At 42.6% G+C, this 18,339-nt stretch overlaps 1 protein-coding gene across 9 annotated transcripts in view; it reads right to left on the bottom strand.

Annotated features, from left to right (window-relative positions):
* The window catches only part of lama2 (laminin, alpha 2), a 364,467-nt gene that overhangs the window by 131,836 nt on the left and 214,292 nt on the right, over nucleotides 1-18,339 (bottom strand). For all 9 annotated transcript variants that reach the window (XM_056268199.1, XM_056232539.1, XM_056272103.1 and 6 more), the window contains 5 exons: nucleotides 17,004-17,180; nucleotides 15,334-15,519; nucleotides 15,130-15,248; nucleotides 13,886-14,003; nucleotides 8,969-9,103 (listed from right to left, as the gene is read on the bottom strand). In XM_056268199.1, the coding sequence (XP_056124174.1) occupies nucleotides 8,969-9,103; nucleotides 13,886-14,003; nucleotides 15,130-15,248; nucleotides 15,334-15,519; nucleotides 17,004-17,180 (735 nt within the window). The remainder of the gene's footprint in view (nucleotides 1-8,968; nucleotides 9,104-13,885; nucleotides 14,004-15,129; nucleotides 15,249-15,333; nucleotides 15,520-17,003; nucleotides 17,181-18,339) is intronic.

The raw sequence follows: 18,339 nt of genomic DNA on the forward strand, positions 1-18,339 counted from the left end.
ACTCGTTTACCATTTTCAATTTGCGAAAACCCGTAAAATGCAAATGATATTGGTATTAGTATGCATGCGACTGAACGCATAAACGGGCTGGCTGTTTACTGTTTGGAGAACAGTTGGAGAAACTGCACTGGACTGAGTGTGTGTGTGTGTGTGTGTGTGTGTGTGTGAGAGAGAGAGAGAACTGCACTGGACTGAGTGTGTGTGTGTGTGTGTGTGTGTGTGTGTGTGTGTGTGTGTGTGTGTGTGTGTGTGTGAGAGAGAACTGCACTGGACTGAGTGTGTGTGTGTGAGAACTGAACTGGACTGAGTGTGTGTGTGTGTGTGCACTGCACTGACCTGATTCTTCTGATGTGCTTTACTTGAACCCCATTTACACTAACATGCTGCTGGATCCAGTCTGCCACATTCTACATTTCCACAGTAACAAAGTAAATTTTTCAAGTATTTTTATTTTACTTTGCTACATTCCCAAAGCATAATATTGTACTTTTTACTCCAATACACTCGGGAACTCGCGCTGCGTCGATTGACACTAAGGGAACGCTTTGCGTGAAGATGTATTGAAGCACATGTAAAATCAGTCCAATGGTGTGACGGAACGTCAGAGGCGGGTGACTTCATGAACCAGGAAACTATGAAAGCCTGCCCAAACAAAGTAGCGTTAGCTTCTGTGTCTTCACAAGCGCTCTATGTGAAACTGTCCCTTTTTATTTGGTGTTGTCTGTTCTATATATATATATTCACGTAGACTATGGCAAGCAAGCAGCAGTTTAGAGTGTGTGTGCACCCCTGCCCACGTTATTTAACAGGTGGGAATACACACGCTTTATGTGTTGTTTGTTTGGGAGAGGAGCATGCACGGTCAGCACTCAAGGGCGCTGGCTGTGAGCACTGTGAAGTGCTTCCCTTGCGGACACTCCGATCCCGCCTGGCGTTTTTTAGCGAGGACGCCCAGGCTCGCGTTCCCCAAAGCTTAGGTCCCACCGCTGCTGAGGCGGGGGTTAGAGACGGGCTCTGCCGTATCTCTACCCTCACCTGACAGATATAGTGCCTTGCATCAGGATTCGGAAGCACGCGCTGCGGTTTCTTCCGCCCAGATACAGGCACCAACACTACAGCTATCCAGTTCCAAGGAACTGGATGTTGTTAGTGTTGATTCACGTGATACTGAGGATTCGCCACCTCAGTCTCATGCTTTTGAGGAGCTTGTTGAGGTTGTAACAAGAGCGGTCAAAAGATTACATATCGATTTGTCAGTAGATGCAGGACGTTCGTTCAAAAAGCAAACTCGACGAACGCTTCCTGCCGTCTCGTTCACAACCTCAACGCCGGGGTCTTCCGTTTTTTTTCTCGATCTCCACACCGAGGTGTCGAGATCGTGGGAGAAACCTGTGTCATACAGAGTATATAGTGCACAAACATCACACTATTCTGCTATTTCACAATTTAAAGAGCACGGATATGGGGAGATGCCAAAGGTGGAAGAGACGCTCGCGAGCTATCTCTCCCCTGAGTCTGCATCTTCCCTTAAGGCCCCGGTATTACCCACCAAGCCTGTTAGAACAACATAAGCTTTGGACAGTAAGGCTTATTCAGTGGCTGGTCAGGCTGCAGCGTGTCTCCACACCATGACACTGCTGCAGGCTTACCAGGCTGAAGTGTTAGGAGACCTCGATGAAGGCAGGGGTATTGGCCCGAACACTGTTTGCGAACTGCACCGGGCTACAGATTTGTCTCTCAGGGCCGCCAAGGAGACGGCTAAATCTATCGGCCAGTCTATGGCAGCCCTGGTGGCCACTGAGAGACATCTCTGGCTCAATCTGAGCAATATTAAAGAGAAAGAGAAACATTTCTTAATGGATGCACCAATCTCTTCCTCTGGCCTCTTCGGCGACGCAGTAAACTCGGTCGTCGAGAGGTTTCAGGAGTCACCCAAACAAGCGGCTGCCTTGCAGAAACTTCTCCCTCGCCGGATTCATGTCTCCGGGGCTGCTGAGCGGGAGCAGCCCCAAACATCTAAAGCCAGCTCCTCACACCATGCCACACAAAAAGTGAGCGTGGCTTCCCATGCTCCCCCACAAAAAGACTGGGGACACGGGAAGCGCGGTCAATTGCAGCCTTCAAGGGGTAAGACGGATGTGAGGACCGTCATTATTTCCAAGAAGGCTGCAAAGAAAAGGTCCTGACGTCCGAGGGCGCAGGCCATCGAGGGCAGTAACCCATCCCCCCCCCCCCCCCACGAAGCAGAGTGGTTAACACCTCTTTTTACGGTGCCCTCGGGGGACCGTTATGCTAACTCTGCCACCTCGTGTGTTACAGGGCGCAGCGGTCTCCAGCGAGCATATATCTCAGGTTCCACCCGGAAATGTAGTGGCCCTGGGATGCCCGCCCCCTCTGAGGAGGGTCCTAGAGCAGTCAGTTCAGTCGTTCCCTGCCCGTCGTCCAGGGCTGATTGCTCAACAACAACTAAATCCAGAAACCAGTCTCGAGAGGCTGGTACCTCTAGTAGAATTTTTGACAGCGTGAAAGCTACTGCCAAATATTTCTCGTTAGGTCCTGCAGACCATAGAAGGGTTTGGGTCTCGCCCCGCCCAGGTTTATGGGGTCCTACCCACCGTGGTGGGCCCCGATCAGGTTCTGGTAATGGAACAAGAAGTTACATTCCTGTTGGACAAAGGGGCAATACAATATGTACCTCCCTCCAGCAGAGACACCGGGTTTTACAGCCGGTATTTCATTGTTCCAAAGAAGGATGGGGGTTGCGTCCCATTTTGGATCTAAGAGCAGTCATTCAACTAAAATTCTAAATGTTAACTTTGAGACAAATCATGCTACAGATCAGATCCGAGGACTGGTTTGTCACGATAGATCTCAAGGACGCATACTTACACATTTCCATCCTTCCATATCACAGGAAGTTCCTGAGGCTTGCTTTCGGGGGCAAACCATACCAATATCGAGTTCTTCCGTTCGGCCTAGCACTATCACCCCGCACTTTCACAAAATGCGTAGATGCAGCTCTGACGCCACTGCGTCTGTAGGGTATTCGCATCATGAACTACATAAACAATTGGTTGATTTTAGCTCAGTCGCATCAGTTGGCGCTTCGGCATCGAGATGTCGTTCTCGCCCACAGGAAAGAGCTGGGGTTACGGCTAAACACCAAGAAGAGTGTGCTTTCTCCATTACAGAGGACCAGTTTTCTGTGGGATTCTATGTTGATGCGGGCATGCCTATCTCCGGCACGCATAGGAGTCCATCCTGTCAGCTGTGAAAAGAATAAGGCTAGCCCAGTCACTCACTGTGAAACAGTTTCAGAGACTGTTGGGTTTGATGGCAGCAGCGTCCAACGTGACCCCTTTTGGTGTGCTGTAGAGGGGCAACCCCTTTCGCATGATCAGGGTTACGCGGCGAAGCCTACGTGCCCTGGTTATGTGGAAGAAACCTTGGTTCCTGTCCCAGGGCCCCGTGTTGGGTGCATCTTGTCATCGCAGAATGCTAACGACCGATGCCTCCCTCACAGGCTGGGGAGCGATCCTGGAAGGACGCTCGGTTCAGGGTCTATGGGTGGACCATCATCTCTCCTGGCATATCTATCGCCTAGAGATGTTGGCTGTATTTCTTGCTCTCAAGAATTTCCTCCCAGACCTCAGGGGCCACCATGTGTTGGTCCACATGGACAATACGTCGGTGGTCACCTATATAAATCGCGCCCGCTATGCAAGCTGGCACACCAAATCCTCCTGTGGTCTCAGGGGAAGTTGCTCTCGCTCAGAGCAGCTTATATCCCTGGGGCCCAGAACATAGGAGCAGACATCCTGTCGAGGCAGGGGCCGAGGAAGAGGATGGCCCGGGGCCCGGGGAATGGAGGCTTCACCCCGAGGTGGTGGAGCAGATATGGAGGGAGTTCGGCCAGGCTCAAGTGGATTTGTTTGCGTCTCGAGAGACGTCTCACTGCCCATTCTGGTTCTCCCTCACGCATCCAGCTCCTCTTGGACTGGATGCGATGGTACATGGTTCATCCTAGACCAGGTTATGTTCCCAAGGTCCCCACTAATGTGGCCTGATCTATAGTGCTGCAGGCCTTCTGTCCTCCCCCTTTTCAGGATTCGGACCAGGAAAACAAAAATTTGCTATGCCCAGTTAGGGCACTGGATGCTTACGTCCACAGAGCTGCCCTGTGGCGTAAAGCCGAACAGCTGTTTGTCTGTTTTGTACCCCCTAACAAAGGGTCCCCAGCATCTAAGCAAAGAATCTCACTTGCTTTTGAGTCGACCGGACAGCCTTCACCTATGGCTGTTCGGTCCCACTCAACTAGGAGTATGGCGGCCTCTAAGGCCTTATTGTCAGGAGTGCCTCTACAGGACGTCTGTGTTGCAGCAGGGTGGTCCTCACCGCACACATTCGTCAGGTTTTATTCTCTGGACTTGGAGTCTACACCAGGGTCCAGGGTGCTCTCGTCCTGGTGCTCTCGTCCTAGTGCTGCTCGCTTTGATTTCACACTGGACAGACACTTCTCGCTATGGTGGCGTTGGTATAGACGTTCCCTCAGCGCCAATCGACGCAGCACGAGTTCCCTTGAAAGGGAACGCCTCGGTTACTAGGCAAGGCAGGCAAGGCAAGTTTATTTATATAGCACATTTCATACACAATGGTAATTCAAAGTGCTTTACATAAAAAAAATCAAAAGAAATAGGAATAATTAAAACAGTTAAGAATAAAGAGATTAAAATAGTCAAAAGAAATAAGAATAATTAAAACAGTTTAGAATAAAAAATAAAATAAAATACAGTACAAACAGTCGGACGGACAGTGGCACAGTGCTCATTCAGTAAATGCATAGCTAAACAGATGTGTCTTGAGTCTGGATTTGAATGTAACTACTGTAGGAGCACATCTGATCTCCTCTGGAAGCTGGTTCCAGCTGCGGCTGGCATAATAGCTAAAAGCAGACTCTCCATGCTTAGAGTGAACCCTTGGTATTTCTAGCTGATGTGATCCTAATGATCTGAGTGATCTGTTGGGTTTATATTCAGTGAGCATATCTGCAATGTATTTAGGTCCTAGGCCATTAAATGATTTATATACCAGTAATAATACTTTAAAATCAATCCTAAATGTAACTGGGAGCCAGTGTAAAGCCCTGAGGACTGGTGTGATGTGTTCATATTTTCTGGTTCTGCTCAGCATCCTGGCAGCAGCGTTCTGTATGAGCTGCAACTGTCTTATGGTCTTTTTGGGAAGGCCAGTGAGGAGTCCATTACAATAATCCACCCTGCTGGTGATGAAAGCATGCACAAGTTTCTCTAAGTCTTGACTGGAAACAAAGCATCTAATTCTTGCAATATTTTTCAGATGATAGTATGCTGATTTAGTTATTGATTTGACATGACTACTGAAACTAAGGTCTGATTCTAGAGACACACCCAGATTCCTCACTTGATTTTTAGTTGTTCGACCCCTAGCGTCAAGGTATGCATTCACCTTGAGAACTTCATCTTTGTTGCCAAACGCAATGACTTCAGTTTTGTCTTTGTTTAACTGAAGAAAGTTTTGGCACATCCAATTGTTTACTTCCTCAATGCATTGGCACAGGGAGTCAATGGGGCTGTAATCGTTAGGCGATATGGATAAGTAGATCTGTGTGTCGTCTGCATAGCTGTGGTAAGCAATTTTGTTCTTTCTCATTATTTGGCTCATTGGGAGCATATACAGGTTGAATAGGAGTGGTGCAAGAATTGAGCCTTGAGGGACTCCGCAAGTCATGGATGTCCACTCAGACTTATGGTCTCCTATAATCACATAATAACCTCTCCCTTCTAAGTGTGACCTGAACCATTTTAGGACTATCCCAGAAAGCCCCACCCAGTTTTCCAGCCTGTCAAGAAGTAAGTCGTGATCGACAGTGTCAAATGCAGCACTGAGGTTGAGTAGTACCAGCACTGATAATTTGCCTTTATCAGTATTTAAGCGAATATCATTTATTATCTTTATGAGCGCTGTCTCTGTGCTGTGATGCGATCTGAAACCAGATTGAAAATTGTCAAAGTATCCATTAGAGCTTAAGAATTTGTTCAGCTGATTAAAGACAACTTTTTTTAATGATCTTGCCTATGAAAGGAAGATTTGAGATCGGTCTATAGTTGCTTAATATGGTCTTATCCAGATTGATCTTTTTCAGGAGGGGCTTGACAACTGCAGTTTTCAGGGAGTTTGGAAAATTCCCAGAGATAAGTGAGGCATTTACCACTTCTAGGAGATCTGCTTCTAAACAGTTTAACACACTTTTGAAGAAAGATGTGGGAAGTGCGTCAAGGGCGCAGGTTGATGTTTTAAGGTGCTGTACGGTTTCTTCTAAAATTTTGCCATCAATTTCTTCAAAATCAGCCATAGTAGCTGCTTTCTCAGGTAGTGGTCTGATCTGTCTGACCCCAGCGCAACTCAAGGATGAGCTGATCACCTTTCTGATATTATTGATTTTCTCAGAGAAGAAAGAAGCAAACTCACTGCACTTGCCGTCTGAGAGCATTTCACTGGGAATCTGGCTTGGGGGGTTTGTCAGTCTCTCTACAGTAGCAAAAAGAGTGCGTGTGTTGTTTAAGTTGCTGTTTATAATATTTGAGAAGAAAGTCTGTCTAGCTTTGCCTAGTTCCATATTGAAAGCATGGATGGTGTCTTTGTAGATGTTATAATGGACTACAAGTTTTGTCTTCCGCCACATGCGCTCTGTTTTTCTGCATTGTCTTTTCATATTTTGCACAGCTGTTGAGTTTCTCCAAGGTGCTTTTTGTCTACCACTCTTCCTGACTTTCACAGGAGCAATATAATCTATTACACCTTTAACCTTTGAGTTAAAAGAATCAAGGAGAAAGTCAACAGAGTCAGCAGATAAGCTTGGTGTTGAAGATATAGCCTTCATAAATAGTACACTAGTGTTCTTATTTATGCATCTCTTCTTGACAGACACAGATCTAGCTTCAATGGCAGGAGAGATCAATATATCAAAGAAAATACAGAAATGATCAGACAGTGCTACATCCTTAATAACAATCGATGAAATGTTTAGACCCTTACTGATAAGTAAATCTAGAGTGTGTCCACGAGTGTGTGTCGTGGACACACACTCGTGGACACACTGAGGTTACAGTAGTAACCGAGGTTACTACTGTAACCTCGGTTCCCTGAAGAGGGAACGAGACGCTGCATCACCTGCCATATCTCCTACGTGCCTGTAAGCGACTTGTTCAGACCTTACGAAGCTAACGCTACTTTGTTTGGGCAGGCTTTTATAGTTTCCTGGTTCATGACGTCACCCGCCTCTGACGTTCCGTCACAATATTGGACTGATTTTACATGTGCTTCAATACATCATCACGCAAAGCGTCCCCTTAGTGTCAATCGACGCAGCGTCTCATTCCCTCTTAATTTTTGGTATATATATGGTATATTATTTCACTTGTTTGCACACTTGAATTATCAGTAACTTAAATTCATATTTTAGTATATTAATGTTCAATGTTTTGTCAGTGTATAATAAGTGTTTGTAATAAAATAAAAAGTTTGCAATACAATAATGTAAGGCCAAACATGAGTACTTGTTTATTTAAATAGGATATCTGTACTTGTACTCCATCCATTACTGTCCACCACAGAAAAGGTGGTTCTGTCATTGTTTGGCTCTCAAGTCAGGCCGGTTCTGAGAGCCGTTCAAAGATCCGCAGACCCAAAACTAGGGATGCACCGAATGTTCGGCAACCGAAATTATAATAAATAACCGAATAAGTAAAAAGGCCGAATAAATTTGACCGAACAATGACGTTTTTGATGACGCGATCAAATTGTAACCAGCGTAGAGTGAGAGGCGTGCGCTTTATAAATGCAGCCAACATGCCCCCTTTGAGCAGATAACAAAAGAGAAGCTCATCTGATGCATCTGTGCAGACGTTATACCTTTACTTGCAGCACTGCGTCTTTTAACCCTCTGTAGTTGACAAACGCGCCGCCGCGTTTTGCTGGATTTTTTTCTACATAGAGATATGAGAGATGTCAGTCGTTCTCATGGCTACTCCTTATCTGCTAATCGCCATGGGGAGCGCGCGCTATATTGAAACCCAAATGATCTGAGGCAATCCATGCAAACCTGTCAACGCCCACGATAAAGTGTATGTAAACCGCAAAAGTAGGCATATGTCTAGGACAGTTATTCATTTGTTGTGGGTTCATCCACATTTTTTTTTTTTTGCACTTTTCAATGCACTTTTTTAGTTACATTCTTTCAGCAGTCAGTTATAGGCCTAGGCCAGTACTTCTCAAAGTCCGGACTCCGGTCCGGATCCGGACCCGGAGGGAATTCAATCCGGACTCGCCTCCATTTCGTATTTCAAGAGCCCTAATTGTGTGTAAGGGATTAAAACTCTGGATTTCCTATTTTGATAAACGCATGTTAAAATCATTTGTTTATTTTTTATGATGGTCCAAAATTAAAACGAAGGCGAGATATTTAAAGTTTTCCTCCGTGATTTAGTTGCCATGACATCCAGTGAGCGTGTGACTTTTGAAGTAATCGGGCGCGACCCGCGACGCGACACTTCCCGGCGTAAGCGTTTGAATGGGTGTGGAGGATGTTATCACCCCCCAGCGTTTCATTATTATTCGGCTTCGGCTAAGAATTTTCATTTCGGTGCATCCCTACCCAAAACTGGCTCCAGCACCATTTAGTTGGAAAATGGCCATTGGATAACTTCATCTGTGCTGCTTATTGATATTGTTTCTGAGAGGTTGTGAACATACATCAGCCTAACACTGCTATAATTCAGCTCTGCACCAGTGGGGAGGCCGTGACTCAAGGCACTGCAGTCAGGAGGACTCAAACACACTTTGGTGAGGGCAGTACCTGGCAGATAGCTGTTTCAGGATCACACGAGTCGCTGTGTCAGGAAGACTCAAACACACTTTAGTGAGGCTGTACCTGGCAGACGGCTGTTTCAGGATCACACGAGTCGCTGTGTCCATGGCACTGGCACCGAACACAGCTCCCGAAGCCGGCTCTGGATGCGGCTCCACCAGTGTGTGCAGAGAGCCTGTAGAAGCCGGCCGCACACTCCTGCGCAAGACATCACACACACGGTTAATCACACACACGCCTCTACAAGGTTTAACAGCAACTGACTGCATAAGGAGTAGCTGATGATGAGCTGTTAAACATAAAGTCATGATGTGAAGCGCTTGTGCACTTTTTAGTCAATTTTCAGCTCAAGCTCATAGATTTATTAGGATACATCACTCCAGTCAGGATGTTGCATGTGGCCCAGATCCGGGCCACATCCGGTACATGTGGATTCCACCCGAGCCAGATGTGTGCCGGATCTGGGCCGACACTGTGTTGCTGTCTGGGTAGTAAATCCTGACAGTAGTTTTTTAACGCCAAAAGAGGGTTTGCACTGGCACAAGCTGTTAGTAAATCTTTAAAACGTGATAAGCTCAAACCAGATCCAAAAATCATCACTGGAAATCAATGAGTTTTGGTTTGTAGGAAACAGTGAAAAGGCTGCTTTAGCCGGTGTAATGGTGGAGCAGTTTTAACTTAGCATATATTCTCCTTTTTGGTAACTGTGTTCTGTAACACTGCTGTCTTGACTGGGATACATTATTTTAGTTTAAAGTTTAATGACTCCTGAGTGATCTACACTTTATGTTGCATGTTATAGTTAAACCAAAAGGGTAACACTTTACTTGAAGGGGTGTGTATAAGACTGACATGACACCTTCATAATCATGACACGACACACGTCATGAATATGAAGGAGGGTTTATGCATGTTTATGACAAGTGTCATTAAGTGTCATTCAATAAATTATGACATTTTTAATGCAAATATGACATTGTTTGAGATGTCTTTGTTACGACACCTTGACATTACTAAGACAACACAATCTGTCATAAACATGACATAGCAGATTAATTATCAAACTTAAGAAAACACTTAGCTTTATGGGTTAACATTACATTAAACTGTCATGAGGTTGGTTTTGACATTGGCTGTCATGAGGCCATTATAACATTTTAATGACACATTCAATGTGTACCACTGTAGTCGAGGTCAAGAAAAATATTCATGGCACAGTTATAATGGCCTTATGACAGCCAATGTCAAAACCAACCACATGACAGTTTAATGTAATGTTAACCCATAAAGCTAAGTGCTTTCTTAAGTTTGATAATTAATCTGCTATGTCATGTTTATGACATATTTATGACACTTTATGTTGTCTTGGTAATGTCAAGTTGTCATTGTCATATTTGCATTAAAAATGTCATAATTGAGCGAATGACACTTAATAACAGTTGTCATAAACATGCATAAACCCTCCTTCATATTCATGATGTGTCATGTCATGATTATGAAGGTGTCATGTCAGTCTTATGCACACCCCTTCAAGTAAAGTGTTACCAACAAAAGCTCTTCATAAACAGTGTTATCTGGAGAATTTTAAGTTGTGAATCAGGCACTCTCAGATATCAAGATTTAGTGTACAATCCCTGACAACGGAAACAATAAACAACAGACTCTGAACATTATAGCAAGTAGTACAAAATTAGTCTGTATAATTAATTCAGATTCTGCAACGGACATTATTACAATTAATGTGTAAGAGGTTACAGACACACACCATCACTGCGGTTCAACAAGTAAGCAGGAACGTGCTGTAAATCCACACTGAAATCTGTGACACGTTCATACAGGGAAAAAATAGTCCTCCGTTGAAACCATGGCAACACTCCCTCTCACCCTCGCTCTTCAAAATTAATCGCGTCAATTTAGTACACCATCTGTTCGGGGTGAACTTGCTAAACGCCTGTTTAAAAATACTTTATTAAGCACAGTATGAAGCGTTTGAGAGTTACGGCCATCTGTCTCCACGCGGCCTCGTCCAGCCTGAATGTGAACAACTGACACTCGCTGATCTGTAATCGTCTGTCTCACACACTCCAGCTTGTTAAAGATCTCACACGAGCAGTCTGTGGGCGGAGACTGGCGGCGAGAGAGCGCTTTAACGCGTTAACAGTCTGAGAAGCAGAAACACTTGCTGTAATGATGAGCGACACACACACCCAGCTGTTCACGCCTGGCTGGTGTTTTTCCTCCGATGAAGCGCACGTCGCCAGCGTTCAAAAGCTGCTCAATTATAGTGACAAGAACGTCACGACAAATCTATGAGGAAATTGCATTACTTGGACTTTTAAATGGGTCATGAACTGTGTTTTAAAAAAAAATATTATAAATGTTCTCTGAAGCCCACGTATAAAGTAAAAAACATCCTAATTTAGAAGTGATAAGCTATTTTCTTTCCTGTTTTTGCCCCTGTCTTTCAAACACTCAGTTTTGATGGGCGTGTCTCGTTCAAGACTCGTAAGTAAACGCCCACTGCTGTGATTGGGTAACAGTTTTGCATAATAATTTTCAACGTACCCGCCATTACACGTGTGGAATTGTTTTGAAAAATTTTTGCAAATTGTGAAACGTCTATGCGTATTATATGGAAGCATTTAGGTAGCAATATTCAATTTGAAATATAATATGTAAAATGGCAATGCATTTCTGTGTTCAAATTGACATTTTCCATTACATTTGTGCAATGTTGGTGCAAAAAGAAAAAAAAAATCAATTATATAATTTACATTTGCCATTTCATACACTAGTTTTATTATGTAAATTGAATACTGATTTTAACGCTTTATAAGTTGCAAAATTAAAATGAAAATGTATTACAGAAATGCTCAGATATGTCGAACATGTTCAAGCAAAAAATACAAATTTTCTTAATTGCATTTACGCTCACATTTAAGGCACTTGCGATTGCATTTTCATTAAGTGTCCCGCAATGAATGTAGCAAAATACACGTGTGGAATTGTTTTGAAAAAATGAGGCAAATTGTGAAACGTTTATGCGTATTACATATGCTTGTCTTGGTTGTGGTAAATTAAGTTTAAATACTGATTTACCACAGGTATAACTTGTGGTGTTTTGTGTAAACTCAATTATGAATGAATGTACAATCATTTGTCGCACTAACAAGTGTCTTACTGACGCGATCTGGAATATTAATGTTAGGATCACAAAGAAAGGCAATGCAAAGACTGTTTTTCCACAATTTGGCACTGCAAATATACAGGTGGAACTCGAAAAATTAGAATATCGTGCAAAAGTTCATTTATTTCAGTAATTCAACTTAAAATGTGAAACTAATATGTTATATAGACTCATTACATGCAAAGTGAGATATTTCAAGGCTTTATTTGTTATAATTTTGATGATGATTATGGCTTACAGATATGAAAACCTTTTCACAATATTCTAATTTTGAATTTGGGATTTTCATAAGTTTATAAGATTATGCTGTAAGCCATAATCATCATTACTTTCCATAAAAAGTAAGAAAGGAAGTAAAGCAATATAGTAATGCATTACTTTTAAAAGTAACCTTCCCCAACACTGGTCAGCCGTCCTATATATTAAATACGTCACAGCTTAAGGGAGTAGCGCAGTAATAAAGGCACATATTTTCATTAGGGATGCACGATATAGGATTTTGGCCGATATTCGATATGCCGATATTTTCAAACTAATTTTGCCCGATGCCGATACCGATATCGATATATTTGTATTTTTTTTTAAGTGCAAAAAAAGCTTATTAAAGCTTCTATTAATGTTCTCAGTCAAGAGCAGTGAGTGATTTCCTCTGTGTTTTGTTGTTTTATTAACATTAACGGGATAGTTCTCCCAAAAATTTAAATTGTCATCATTTACTCTCTCAAGTTTCTTTCTTCTGTTGAAATTATAAAAGTTATTTGGAAGAATGTGGCTAACCAAACAGTTGCTGTACTCCAGTGACTTCCATAGTATATTTAAGCACAAGAAAGAAATGAATCCAGGTTTGAAACAACATTAGATAGACAGAATTTTTATTTCTGGGTGCAGTATCTCTTTAAAGACAAGCGGCAGAATATTATTACTGTCTCTTTAAGAACTGCACGCGAGTAACGCGACGCGTCTAATATACACGCATTTGACAAGCAGATTTTCTCTGTTTGCTTTCACTTTAGACATAACCAACTTTGTTTATGTAAACCTTGTGTGTATTTGACAGTATCAGCGCAATAAGACTCGAAAGATTAGTCCAGTATGCAGGCGCTGTGACGGCTGTTAGTTCCTGTGAGCGTCGGGTGTAACGCGCTCAGAAAAGCGGATGTTAGAACAGCGCATCAGCACGTGAATGACATGTTTACCTAGCAAGACTTTGTTCACATGCAAACAATGAACTTTTGTGAATTGCAGTGTCCCGTGAGTGTAACTCTACCTCTGCGTTTACATGTGATGTGATGTGAATGTACGTCACGTTGTACAGTATGTTGAGATGAACTGAAGGCGCCAGAATTGAACTGATAGAATGCACGATACTATGATTTTTCTTCAAAAGCAGATCGTGGAGACATTTTAATCGTCCACGATCAAAAACCGTGAGACGCACACCCCTAGTTGGAAGTTTAAGTTGCTGGCGCTCATGCTTCGTTCACGGTCGTCACGTGCGCATAGGAAACACGCCACCCTATCGGCAAGACTCATCGGCAGAAATATTCATATCGGCCGATGCCGATGATGGTCATTTTAAGCTTTTATCGGCCGATACCGATGTTGTCCCGATATCATCGTGCATCCCTAATTTTCATGAAAACATCATATTGGCTTGAGATACAATGTACTGTAATATCTGACCAACAGAGAGTTAGGTAATAATTAAATTTATGACATTTTACATGTCTTATCGCAACTTTCCAGAACATAACAGCTCTTACATGTCAAATGTTGTGTGCAAAAGCCATTACCTCACAGGAGAGGCCGGCGTACCCCTGAGGACAGTCACATTTCTCGATCTGATGAGCGATTTCACTGTCCTGTGATGGGGTCCCCACCTCCGCCACCTCCAGAGTGATCTCAGAGATCCTGCACGTCACACAAACCAAACCACTTCACAGCAGAAACACACACGTTTACAGCCTGGTGCAAAAACTGGTTTTGGTCTATATAGCTAATTTTGCCCTTCATGACAACTGTGAGGGGGGTGAACTCATCCATTTAAGTTATATTAAGCCTTAAAGTTGTGCATAATTAGGGGCGTGGGCACTTGAATGACAGGTGGATTGCCACCAGCGGCGGCCTTAAGCATCTGGGGGCCCGTTTCAATAACTAACATGGGGCCCGACCCACATTAAACATAACGTATATTGGCTAGCATCCTGTGACGGGGGTTCGGCCGCTGCTGTCGCCGGTAGGGTTTACAGATGCTTTAGTTTTTCAGCACCACTGGCATATGTACGTTTCATATCCTCTTAAAATTATTTTCCTGCTCAAAATAAAATTTTAACCTAACGGCAAAAAAGGCAAAGGTAAAAACACATAAACTACCGATATTATACTTCAGATCGCTTAAGCCGTTCGCGGGGGCGGTAAACGTCGCCATGGTAACCGCGAGTTCGACCAATCAGAGACGTCAGTGTTTTGCTTAGAATTGTGGGTAGTGTAGTATTTCTCCAGAAGGTCGCAAATAACAAGGTTGATTTCATACCTTGTGGCTTTTATAGGAGCAGAAACTTTCGTTTCACAACCTCGTAGCTCGTGGTCAATCTACCTTTTTGGCTGAAAATCAATATCCTACGGAGACAATGAATGGGATTTTGCTGGTCTGTTGGGGCCCTTGGAGGGCGGGGCCTGTTTCAATTGAAACGAGTGAAACATAGGCCGTGTCTGATTGCCACTGATGTCACTGCTAGCCGTTTGTCTGCGGTCTGTTAGCATCACGTCACCTCAGCTAATCCGCCTCGCTGCACATTTCCGGTTATCCGGGAGCGACGTGCGTCCAAGATGGCGACGGCCGGCTCCGCCCACTTTGGGCTTCAAAAATGCTCTTCAGAAACACTACGGGTGACGTCACGGACACTACGCCCATATTTTTTATCACGCACATACGAGCGTCCGATTCTTCACAACGGTTTTGATATTGCAAAACTTATTGCAAGTGCTTCCTCAAAACTGGACTGAAGTAAAAGAAAGAGAGCTTGTGATCGGGTACCTGCTGTGTCGCATGACGCTGCCGTGCGACGCCTTTATTAGGATATATTCAACATGAAACAGCACGTCCATGAAGTCCTCGCGAGTCATCGGCCGGCCGTCCTTGTGTTTCCACTCGTGCTGCAAAACAATGTCGGTGTTTACACTTGAGATCATGCGAGTGACTCCTGCAAACACACCAGAGTAAGTGTGTGTGGCCGCTCACCTCTGTTAGGTCGATCTCGTGGCGGGTCAGCTGGCCGATCTGAAGCGCTGGCATGTGGCGGACCATGACCTTGTCCTTGTTGGGGCCGCCCTTTATGATGACCTGGGGCTCATAAGAGGTGCGGCCCGTCTCATCACGAGCCTCGTAATAGATGGCATACTTCAACGTCCCACCATAGGCTGTTATCTGAAGTGACAACCTCCATACATTGAGTCTCGCTGTGACGTACATTAGCCGGCCATCAAATGCAAAACTATTATTTCAATATGACTGAATCAATCACTAGTATTATTAAAAAAGTTTTTTCAATACTTTTATTAATCAAGGATGGATTAAATTGATCAAAAGTGGCAGTAAAGACATTTATAATGCTACAAAATATATCTATTTCAAATAAATGCTGCTCTTTTTAACTTTCAATTTATCAAATAATCCTAAAAAATATGAAGCAGCAGCACAACTGTTTTTATTACTGATAATAATCATAAATGTTTCTTGAGCATCAGATCATCCTATTAGAGTGATTTGTGAAGGGTAATGTGACACTGATGCTGAAAACTCAGCTTTGATCACAGGAATAAATTACACTTAACTGTATATTCACATAGAAAACAGATATTTTTAATTGTAATAATATTTCACTGTTTTTTTACTGTATTTTTGATCAAATAAATGCAGCCTTGCTGAGCAGAAGAGACTTTTAAAAAACATAAAAAAAATCTTAAATCACCCCAATCTTGTGAATGACACACTCAGCTCACGAGAAGGAACACGATATTGGGTTCACGAGGACGAGACGAGACAACACTATTTTTAAATATCTTCGATGACAATTTTTATGATTGGAAAAAAAATAGTATTTTTTTGACTGAAATTCACAAAATACAAAACAACGCAGGTGCATTTTAAAACATTTTAACTAATCGAGAGCTGTCACGAACAATTGCTTTTGTAATCGAGTAATCAATAGATTATTTTGACAATTAATCATATTTTTTTTGGTGTGTATGTATGTGTGTAGACCTATGTGAACAATAGCCTTTAAAATGACTTAAATACGCATATAATAACGATGAGGAAATAATAATGGGTTCAAATATATGTAATGCATTACGTTTAAAAGAAAGTTTCTCCAACACTGGTGATTTATAAATGGTGTTAATATGCTGATATCACGAGACAGCTTTTCACCTCGACGAGAAATATGGTCACGTTTTAATATCGCGAGATCTCGTCACACCCCTAGTCTGTATTATAGAAGGAAATAAGGAAATAAAATGTAAAAGCAAGTAAAGAAGTAATGTCTCAATCCTGGCAATAAACATTAAACAATTTTTGTTGCAAAAGCATTAACATATTATATATAAATAATAAAACAAACAAACAAAACATATATGTATAGATCATGTCATATGTATTAATAGTAAATAAATAAATACAATCCATCTTAATAAATTAATAAATAAAGCGGGTCTAGACTAGAGAATTAACTGTCTCTCTCTCGCTCTCTCTCTCGCTCTCTCTCTCGCTCTCTCTCTCTCTATCTCTCTCTCTGTCTCTCTCTCTGCTCTCTCTCTATCTCTCTCTCTCTCCTATATATACAGGAGAGGGCTGAGATTATGCTCTTGTGTCTGAGCAGTGAGGTGAGTGGAGTGTGTTGTGGCTCTGACCATGGAGCGCTTGAACTGTTTGGGCAGTCTCCAGTAGTAGGGCTCCCTCAGGTGCTGCTGGATCACCTCGGCGCTGGCGATGATGTCCGGGTGCTGGAAGCTCACGCCGGCCGAGCTCTCCTGGCTGTTCCACTCATCCACCAGGGGGAGAACCGTCTGCTCCGGCACCAGAGTCAGCTGTGGATGACAGCATCGGCTGAGACTTACTCACACACTTATACCAGCACTCACACACGTATAATAGCACTCACACACCTATACCAGCACTCACACACACTGTAAAAAAATTCTGTAAAAAAAACAGTAAAATTTTACAGTAATATGCTGTTTTCCATTAAAACAGTAATATACCGTAGAAAAAATGCATTCGGGGTGATGTTTGTCGTTTTCGAGAAAGTAGCCTACAGTAATATACTGTGAATTAACATCGCTCAAAGTCGACACTCAGAGTGTTCAAAATCATATCCTATACCCTCATTCACTATTCCCTACATTAGTTCACTAATATAGTCCACTTGACTGAGTTAATAATTCTGTTATTTTTTTAAGTTAATTGGGACCCTGGAATCACTAAAGGAGAGAGGAACAAGAAGAACAGAAAAAAAGATGAAATCAAGATAAAAGACATTAAATCTTAGCAAAAGATCTCAGCAGAAGAGGATTAAACATCTCCACAAACAGCATTGCAGCTTCACTTATTACTAACCAGACTGACTTTATTTCTGTCAGACGTCTACAGAAGTTCTTATTAAAAGGTGACAGAGGTTTAGATGTCATTTTATTTTCATTTGATGTTACCATGATGGTGATCAGTGATTGCTTTAAATGGGCTCTTGACCCTTGACTTTTGAACATTAGTTAATCTCTGGCTGCTGTAGCTGTGACTTAAGAAATACATTAGCTATGGCACAAAGCTGAAGAGAACAGGATGACAATGACTGTTTGTCTCCAGTCACAATCATCATATAATGGCCTGATTTACTTACTGATCTCATTTATTGCCTGACGTTGTTAAATGGTTGATGATTTGTATTTTTTATTTTGATGTCATTGTGGTTTTATAGATTGAGATTTGTCGGGGATTTGACATCCTGAAAATATTAATAATTTTAAGAAGTTTATACTCAAAACATTTTGAACTTCTTGATCGGCCAGACACACACAGACATCAATAATCGGCGTATGAATCTCAACAATGGTGACAATCATAAGTTGTATGCTGCAATGCATGTTGGGTACCAAAAAAAATCCATGACTCCCAGCATGCATTGCAGCATGAATAAATTATGCAGCTGAATTGTCTGGTTATTTGCTTTAATTTTTTCTTTTTTCTTTT

The sequence above is a fragment of the Rhinichthys klamathensis genome, unplaced genomic scaffold (genome assembly GCF_029890125.1).
Source record: "Rhinichthys klamathensis goyatoka isolate OS25496 unplaced genomic scaffold, OSU_Roscu_1.1 h1tg000001l_1, whole genome shotgun sequence".
NCBI classification, from domain to species: Eukaryota; Metazoa; Chordata; class Actinopteri; order Cypriniformes; family Leuciscidae; genus Rhinichthys; species Rhinichthys klamathensis.